Consider the following 9,577-nt stretch of genomic DNA (forward strand, 5'->3'; position numbering starts at 1 on the left):
TGGTAAATTCAATTGATTGGACATGATTTGGGAAAGGCACACACCTGTCTATATAAGGTCCCACAGTTGACAGTGCATGTCAGAGCAAAAACCAAGCCATGATTGAATTGTCCGTAGAGCTCGGAGGCAGGATTGTGTCGAGGCACAGAAGGGTACCAAAAAATGTCTGCAGCATTGAAGGTCCCCAAGAACACAGTGGCCTCCATCATTCTTAAATGGGAAAAGTTTGGAATCACCAAGACGCTGCCAAAGGTGCTTCAACAACGTACTGAGTAAAGGGTCTGAATACTTATGAATAAAAATTAGCAAACATTTCTAAAAACCTGTTTTTGCTTTGTCATTATGGGGTATTGTGTGTGGATTGATTAGGAAAGCATTTAAAAAAAAAAACATTTTAGAATAAGTGTCACGGATTCCCCCGGTACTGCTGCTCATTCCGTTCACCAGTTCCAGAGGTCTACGTCGTCGACCTTCTAGGCATCACTGAACTGGATCATCACCACCAACCCCAGACTGTCTTATCTCATTACACAGACTGGTTCCCATCCCCCCTGATTAGTATGTGTATATATGTGCCCTCTGTTCACCATTGTCTTGAGCGGTTATTGTTCCCATGTTTGTTGGTCTTGTGAGTACCTGTGCTTTGTTATTTCGGCTTTCGCACTGCGTGTATTGTGCACTTGTTATTACGGGTCTCACCCCGTGTGGTGTGTTGTGGGTCTCGTCCCGTATATTTACTAGAGGTTTAACCTCTTTTGTTTGGGGTACATCCCTGTGTTTTGTATACGTGTCTGTTTTGGGCTTCGTCCCCGTGCCTTTCATGGCATGTTGTATTTTTGGGTGGAGTATTAAAAAACCCTATTACCTATTCCTGCGCCTGTCTTCAATCATTTATACAACGTGACAATAAGACTGAAATGTAACAAAACGTGGAAAAAGTCAAGGGGTCTGAATACTTCCCCCCTCAAAAGTAGACTTACATTTATTTATTTATTTTATAAAGAAAGACGACATTGCTGATTGAAATAGCTGATATTGCCCAAATGTCCAATTAATTCTGATATCTACAACTGCCTTCTCAACACCGCAAAATATACTGTACATTATACCTACGTAGTCTCCTGTTTTCATGTCAGGCATGAAACCATGGAGTGAAGTATTATTATTATTATTATTATTATTATTATATATGTACATAGTCCCAGTCAAAAGTTTGGACACGCATACTCATTTCAGGGTTTTTCTTTATTTTTACTATTTTCTACATTGTAGAATAATTGTGAAGACATCAAAACTATGAAATAACACATGGAATCATATAGAAACCAAAAAAATGTCAAACAAATAAAAATATATTTTATATTTAAGATTCTTCAAAGTAGCCACCCTTTGTCTTGATGACAGCTTTGCACACTCTTGGCATTCTCTTAACCAGCTTCATGAGGTAGTCACCTGGAATGCATTTCAATTAACAGGTGTGCCTTGCCAAAAGTTAATTTGTGGAATTTCTTTCCTTCTTAATGCTTTTGAGCCAATCAGTTGTGTTGTGACAAGGTGGTGGTGGGGGGTATACGGAAGATAGCCCTATTTGGTAAAAGACCAAGTCCATATTATGGAAAGAACAGATCAAATAAGCAAAGAGAAACTACAGTACATTCCATCATTACTTTAAGACATGAAGGTCCGTCAATATGGAACATTTCAAGAACTTTCAAAGGTTCTTCAAGTACAGTCGCAAAAACCATCAAGCGCTATGATGAAACTGGATCTCATGAGGACCGCCACAAGAAAGGAAGACCCAGAGTTACCTCTGCTGCAGAGGATAAGTTCATTAGAGTTATCAGCCTCAGAAATTGCAGCTCAAATAAATGTGTCACAGAGTTCAAGTAACAGACACATCTCAACATCAACTGTTCAGAGTAGACTGCGTGAATCAGGCCTTCATGGTTGAATTGCTACAAAGAAACCACTACTAAAGGACACCAATAATAAGAAGAGACTTGCTTGGGCCAAGAAACACGAGCAATGGACATTAGATCAGTGGAAATTTGTCCTTTGGTCTGATGAGTCCAATTTTTTTATTTTTGGTTCCAACCACCGTGTCTTTGTGAGATGCAGTGTAGGTGAACGGATGATCTCCACATGTGTGGTTCCCACCTTGAAGCATGGAGGAGGAGGTGTGATGGTGTTGGGGTGCTTTGCTGGTGACACTGTCTGTGATTTATTTAGAATTCAAGGCATACTTAACCAGCATGGCTACCACAGCATTCTGCAACGATACGTCATCCCATCTGGTTTGCGCTTAGTTGGACTATCATTTGGGACAATGACCCAAAACACACCTCCAGGCTGTGTAAGGACTATTTGTCCAAGAAGGAGAGAGATGGAGTGCTGCATCAGATGACCTGGCCTCCACAATCACCCAACCTCATCCCAATTGAGATGGTTTGGGATGAGTTTGACCCCAGAGTAAAGGAAAAGCATCCAACAAGTGTTCAGTATATGTGGGAACTCCTTCAAGTCTGTTGAAAAACATTCCTGGTGAAGCTGGTTGAGAGAATGCCAAGAGTGTGTAAAGCTGTCTTCAAGGCAAATGGTGGCTACTTTGAAGAGTCTAAAATCTAAAATATTTGTTTAACACTTTTTTGGTTACTACATGATTCCTTGTGTGTTATTTTATAGTTTTAATGTCTTCACTATTATTCTACAATGTAGAAAATAGTAAAAATAAAGAAAAACCCTTGAATGAGCAGGTGTGTCCAAACTAATGACTGGTACTATATACACTGCTCAAAAAAATAAAGGGAACACGTAGACAACACAATGTAACTCCAAGCCAATCACACTTCTGTGAAATCAAACTGCCCACTTAGGAAGCAACACTGATTGACAATACATTTCACATGCTGTTGTGCAAATGGATAGACAAAAGGTGGAAATTATAGGCAATTAGCAAGACACCCCCAAAAAAGGAGTGATTCTGCAGGTGGTGACCACAGACCACTTCTCAGTTCCTATCCTTCCTGGCTGATGTTTTGGTCACTTTTGAATGCTGGCGGTGCTCTCACTCTAGTGGTAGCATGAGACGGAGTCTACAACCCACACAAGTGGCTCAGGTTGTGCAGTTCATCCAGGATGGCACATCAATGCGAGCTGTGGCAAAAAGGTTTGCTGTGTCTGTCAGCGTAGTGTCCAGAGCATGGAGGCGCTACCAGGAGACAGGCCAGTACATCAGGAGACGTGGAGGAGGCTGTAGGAGGGCAACAACCCAGCAGCAGGACCGCTACCTCCGCCTTTGTGCAAGGAGGAGCAGGTGGAGCACTGCCAGAGCCCTGCAAAATGACCTCCAGCAGGCCACAAATGTGCATGTGTCTGCTCAAACGGTCAGAAACAGACTCCATGAGGGTGGTATGAGGGCCCGACGTGAACGAGTCTGGAGACGCCGTGGAGAACGTTCTGCTGCCTGCAACATCCTCCAGCATGACCGGTTTGGCGGTGGGTCAGTCATGGTGTGGGGTGGCATTTCTTTGTGGGGCCGCACAGCCCTCCATGTGCTCGCCAGAGGTAGCCTGACTGCCAATAGGTACCAAGATGAGATCCTCAGACCCCTTGTGAGACCATATGCTGACACATGCACATTTGTGGCCTGCTGGAGGTCATTTTGCAGGGCTCTGGCAGTGCACCTCCTTGCACAAAGGCGGAGGTAGCGGTCCTGCTGCTGGGTTGTTGCCCTCCTACGGCCTCCTCCACGTCTCCTGATGTACTGGCCTGTCTCCTGGTAGCGCCTCCATGCTCTGGACACTACGCTGACAGACACAGCAAACCTTCTTGCCACAGCTCGCATTGATGTGCCATCCTGGATGAGCTGCACTACCTGAGCCACTTGTGTGGGTTGTAGACTCCGTCTCATGCTACCACTAGAGTGAGAGCACCGCCAGCATTCAAAAGTGACCAAAACATCAGCCAGGAAGCATAGGAACTGAGAAGTGGTCTGTGGTCACCACCTGAAGAATCACTCCTTTTTTGGGGGTGTCTTGCTAATTGCCTATAATTTCCACCTTTTGTCTATTCCATTTGCACAACAGCATGTGAAATTTATTGTCAATCAGTGTTGCTTCCTAAGTGGACAGTTTGATTTCACAGAAGTGTGATTGGCTTGGAGTTACATTGTGTTGTTTAAGTGTTCCCTTTATTTTTTTGAGCAGTGTATATATATAAATAAATTTAAAAAATATATATATACAGTACGTTTATTACATTTTGTATGGAGTGAATTTCACAACACACAATCCTACGGTTTTACCTCACCGATCTAAAGACGTGCAGAAATAAAACTGCAATTTGTGGTCGTATAAGTGAATAGAAACATAAGGCTATGCACTTGTATAACTATCTACGATTTCTAATTCACTGTTTCCCTGTGCTATAGTTTTACAGAGGAACTCATCTGTAGAAAGACTGTATGCTATTAGTTGGTCAGAGTGCACCTAGCGATTCAACAGAAAGGTAAAGCATGTCAGTCTATGCTTTATAACTTGTCATAAACATGTACTGGATATGAGCTGTTATAATGTCTTTAACAAGGCTTATAATATGTTATGTTTCTCTATGTATCAACATTTTAGCTGACTCAAAATGACTGGTATTGGGTGAGGGTCATTATGAGATGATTATTAAGGGATCATACATGCTCAGACAAGTCTTACAATGCATTATAACTAGATCATAAGGCATTATAGCAGCTAGCTTTAGGTAAAGACAGGAATAGCAAACTGGAACTATCAGAGACTACAGTGTATTCAGACTAACAGCTATGTTCTAGTAACTGCTGCTCACCGCTGACAACAGTTTTATTGTATAAATTAAAAAGATTCTGGAATCAGGCTCCGTGGGATCAAAAGGTCAGCGTATATACAACAGATCATTAAACTTGGCATGAAGCCGTGGTGTTTTAAAACAAACACAGCATCAGCTGTTGTGCCCTAGTTAATAGTGGTGCACATTTGAATGACAATGATTCCACTGGCCATGCATTTCCATGTCATACATATATAAAACTCCCCCAGGGCAGTGTCCTGACATTACCGTGTATGTCTAGAGGGATATTTCTGATTGTGTGTAGAATAGTATTAAAAAGAATAATCCAAACATGGACCGCATGCAGGGGAAGGTACTGTAGGTGGCTGTGTGTGTGTGTGTGTGTGTGTGTGTGTGTGTGTGTGTGTGTGTGTGTGTGTGTGTGTGTGTGTGTGTGTGTGTGTGTGTGTGTGTGTGTGTGTGTGTGTGTGTGTGTGTGTGTGTGTGCTTTCCTCCTTTTTTTTTAAGTAACCGTTTTTAAAAGACAACAATCCTTTGTGCAGATCTTCTTCTATGAGGACCGGAACTTCCAGGGCCTTCACTATGAGTGCAGCAGCGACTGCCCCGAACTGAGCTCTCATTTCAGCCGCTGCAACTCCATCAGGGTGGAGAGTGGTGCCTGGGTGGTATACGAGAAACCCAACTACATGGGCTCTCAGTACATCCTGACCAGGGGAGAGTACCCCGACTACCAGCGCTGGATGGGCTACAACGACACTATCAAGTCCTGTCGGATTATCAGACATGTAAGTCAAGTCACTGTGAGGTGATTTGTGCGTGGTAGTGGTACATGTTGATTACTCATTCAGGGATCTACACACACATACACACACACCAAACACGCATCCATGCACGCATGCAAACCACACACACACACACACACACACACACACACACACACACACACACACACACACACACACACACACACACACACACACACACACACACACACACACAGGAGCAAATGTAATTATTATAGTGCATCCATTTCCATTCTAACACCACAGTGGTCTTTTGATCTGTTGAAGCCTGATGTTGGTGTCCCGTATGAGGACACTGATATCCCAGGTATAATGAAACAGCTGAATGATCTCTACTGTTCAGATGAAGTTTGGAACTGTGCTCCACTGTGTTGTAGACCACTGGCATGCACAGGATCCGTGTGTACGAGCGCCCCGACTTTGCCGGTCAGATGATTGAGTTCAGTGAGGACAGCCCCAACCTGTCTGAGCGTTTCCGCCACCGCGAGGTGCACTCTGCCAACGTGCTGGACGGTGCCTGGGTCTTCTACGAGCACCCCAACTACAGGGGGCACCAGTACCTGCTGGAGAGGGGAGAGTACAGACGCCACACCGAGTGGGGGGGCATGCAGGCCAACGTGGGCTCTCTCCGCCGCGTCCAGGACTTTTAGACCATCCGTGTCATACAGATGTAGGATCTTAATTTGAGCCAGGTTGCTACAGCAGGAAAATAATCCTGCAGCAACAGGAAATGTTAATTATTATGTGGATTATAATTGATGGACATTTTTGTAAGGAAAAATCAAGTGGAAATTACAAACTTCAGAAGCCTTTTTAAAACTAAAATACACTACGAGTTTTTAATTTCCTGCAACAGGGTGATCAAATAAAGACATTGTTATGCTCAACAGCCAATCAGAAGGCATCTGACTTTTTACTTCCTTTCTTTTCCTCTCTACGTCCTTTTCTCTTGATATGTCTTGATTGCATGTGGGGCTCTGTAGGGCCATCAATGGTACCGGTCCATATAGATAGAATTGACAGAACACTGTAAAATGTGTAGTTTCTGGAAACTATGACATTATCTTTAATTGTGCTACATTTTCACCATTGTGTTACATCATCAGAGCGCTTGAGGTAAGTTCCCACAATAGAAGAAAGTGCCAGCAAGCCTTTTGGGTACACATTGCCTGTCCCATCGTATCTACTCAATAGAATCTCAACACATACAAATTCAGCATGAATTGTAATTTCAAACACCACATGAATGTGGTAAGCTGCATTGTATAGACTAGAAGGAGTGCATCTGGACCGTCGATTGGCATACCAAATGAGCTGCAACCTTTCGGTTACTAGTCCAACGCTCTAACCACTAAGCTACCTGCCGCCCCAGGTTAGGGTTAGGGGAAGGGTTAGCTAAAACTATTAAGGTAAGGTTCCAATGTAGTTGCAATGCGAGTTATACGCCGATCCACACACACTGTTTTTGCCTTAACATATCATTATAATTTGAGTGTGATGGATTTACATTAACTATCGTACGTCTAGTCTATGAGACCAGGCTGGTATTTGGTGAGATGTTTTTGAGAACAACCAGACTGTGTAGTGCAGTAAGTGTGTAGTCATGGTGACATCCCTCGGTCATATGAGGTCAACTGAATCTTGTGTACAGTGTTTGTGTACTGACGTGCCCTCGTGTGACCACACGCGACCAATTGAAATTCGACCCTGCCGCTGTTCGCCCACCAGCCGCCTCTTACGAGGAACATTCAGGAAGAGATACAACAATAATATCGTATCACTCTTTTGTATTTTGTCATGAAGCCACCCGATGATTCCCAACATCAATACACAGAGGTTATTTGGATTGGGAGGCAGGGGGGAGCTGGGGAGTCTGTTTGGGGTGGGGTAAGAGGTGGGTGCAGGTGGTGGTCAATGGGCATGTGGGCTAAAAAGTCTGAACAATGGGTCAGTAAACCCCAGTGATGATTCAGGGGGATTTGCCAATAAGGATCCACAGCAATGTCAGTGGGGGTTATTGTGCTGAGGTGGCAGCCTGATGAGCCTTTGCCAGCAGGCTGGTCTCATAGACTAGACGTAACATAGTAAACGTAAATCTGGAACACTAAAATTAATATGATTACTTAATTTACTGCAGTGGGCGAAATCTGGGTCACACAGAATGTTTCTTGGTAGTCTTAACAAATCTACTTTGAAACAAAAGTATCCACCTCACACACATGGTTATGGGCTTAAAAAAAGACCATGTCACATATAGAGTTGAAATGTATTACATTTTGAGTTTGAGTTACAGTATTACACTTTATATACAACACAGAAGACTGAAATAATAATAATAATGTTTGACATAGAAACATAGAAACACAGGATCTTTGTCTGTTTATTAATTATGAAAAATATTCATAACATTCCACCCCTGAGGCAACTAGGTCATTTGACTGCAGGAAAGGGCTACGGCAAAAATGAATGTAGCGTGCGTGCGTGGTCGGGGTGTACAGATAGGCGTATAACATGAACATCCAGCAACCCAAAGATTGCGAGTTCAAATCTCCTCATGGATAGCTAACCCTTCCCTTAACCCTAACTTGAACCCTTTAACCTAACTCCCAAACTTAAACCTAACATTAACCCTTAACCCTAACCCTTAGCCTAGCTAATGTTAGCCACCTTGCTAGAATCTGTAACATATTATACATTTAGCAAATTTGTAACATATTGTACATTTTGCGAATTCGTAACATATTCTAAGTTTTGCACATTTGTAACATCTAATACGAATTGTAATTCATAACACATCATACGAAATGGATGATGGACATCCACAAATTAATACATACCATACGAAACGTAACATATCACACTAAATGGAGCGTCTCGGATTTACATACAGAATAATACGAAATGCTCTGAGACCAGGTTGGTGCCAGGGATGGCTGAAATAACAGTGTTTTATACACAGAAGTGGCTGACAATGCAAAAACCAAGCATGGGTCTGGTGGGCCTGGGCCTGCACAGCCGAATGTATTGTACCACATGCCAGCTCTGACACTACTACCACTACCCAGCCTGCATAGGGCCTGCTACCCAGCATGCAATGCAAGGTACAGTATCCAGCATCATAACATGACAGGAATGGGAAAATGGTTTCCTGCAAGTAGCTACATCATAGAAGTGTTTTGAGACATCTATAAATAGTATATGAAAGCATTGATTCTCACCCCATCTTCTAGTCCACGCCAACAAATCAATGGCGAGTCACTGTCATTTAGGGAACCTATAACTCATGGATAGATGATTGTCTGTGATGTGTAAGTGTTGATCATGTCTGGGATTTTCTGCATTGTTTCATTTCCCTACGTGCACCATACATGCATTTGTAGCTGTTTATTTGTTTTCTGTAGTCTTTGTGTTTTCAGAGTGACAGTAACAACAATACAGTTTCATGAAAGGATTCCCTACATCTTATTTAAGTCTAATTGACCTGTATTACTAACCTATAGGTGTTCATTTCATGTTTTTCCTGTAAGTGCATCCTCTCACTCAATCCCTTTAAATCTCTTGCAGAAATCTCTTTGTATCCTTGTACAGTCTGGGCACCCTCCAGCAGAGGAAGTCATTCTCAAGTGTCATAGGGTCGGGTTCATGCAAACCTGCCATAGCAAAGTCTTTGCACATAACTAATACCTTGTGCAGTGTTAAAAAACATATGTCTGTGAGGGAATATCCTTGCTATTTTTACTCTGCCCAAAACCATTCAATTGTATCTGACTTGATGGAAAAGGTATATGCAACAGAAATGGACAAATACCAATATTTATGTAACCAAAAAAAGATTAGGTACTTGTATTATTATTATTATTATTATTATTATTATTATTATTATTGTTGAAATCAAATGTGCTGAATTGACCAATAGATCTGATAAGGACTGCAGTAACCAACATCGGCCAGCAGAG

At 42.5% G+C, this 9,577-nt stretch overlaps 1 protein-coding gene across 1 annotated transcript; it reads left to right on the plus strand.

Annotated features, from left to right (window-relative positions):
• The first annotated feature begins 5,149 nt into the window (after positions 1-5,149).
• LOC129840311 (gamma-crystallin S-1-like) lies at positions 5,150-6,406 on the plus strand. Its single transcript, XM_055908113.1, has 3 exons — positions 5,150-5,175; positions 5,342-5,603; positions 5,999-6,406. Exons 1-3 carry the CDS (start codon positions 5,150-5,152, stop codon positions 6,269-6,271), a joined length of 561 nt encoding a protein of 186 aa, XP_055764088.1. The 3' UTR covers positions 6,272-6,406.
• The last annotated feature ends 3,171 nt before the right edge of the window (positions 6,407-9,577 follow it).

The sequence above is a fragment of the Salvelinus fontinalis genome, chromosome 41 (assembly GCF_029448725.1).
Source record: "Salvelinus fontinalis isolate EN_2023a chromosome 41, ASM2944872v1, whole genome shotgun sequence".
NCBI lineage: Eukaryota > Metazoa > Chordata > Actinopteri > Salmoniformes > Salmonidae > Salvelinus > Salvelinus fontinalis.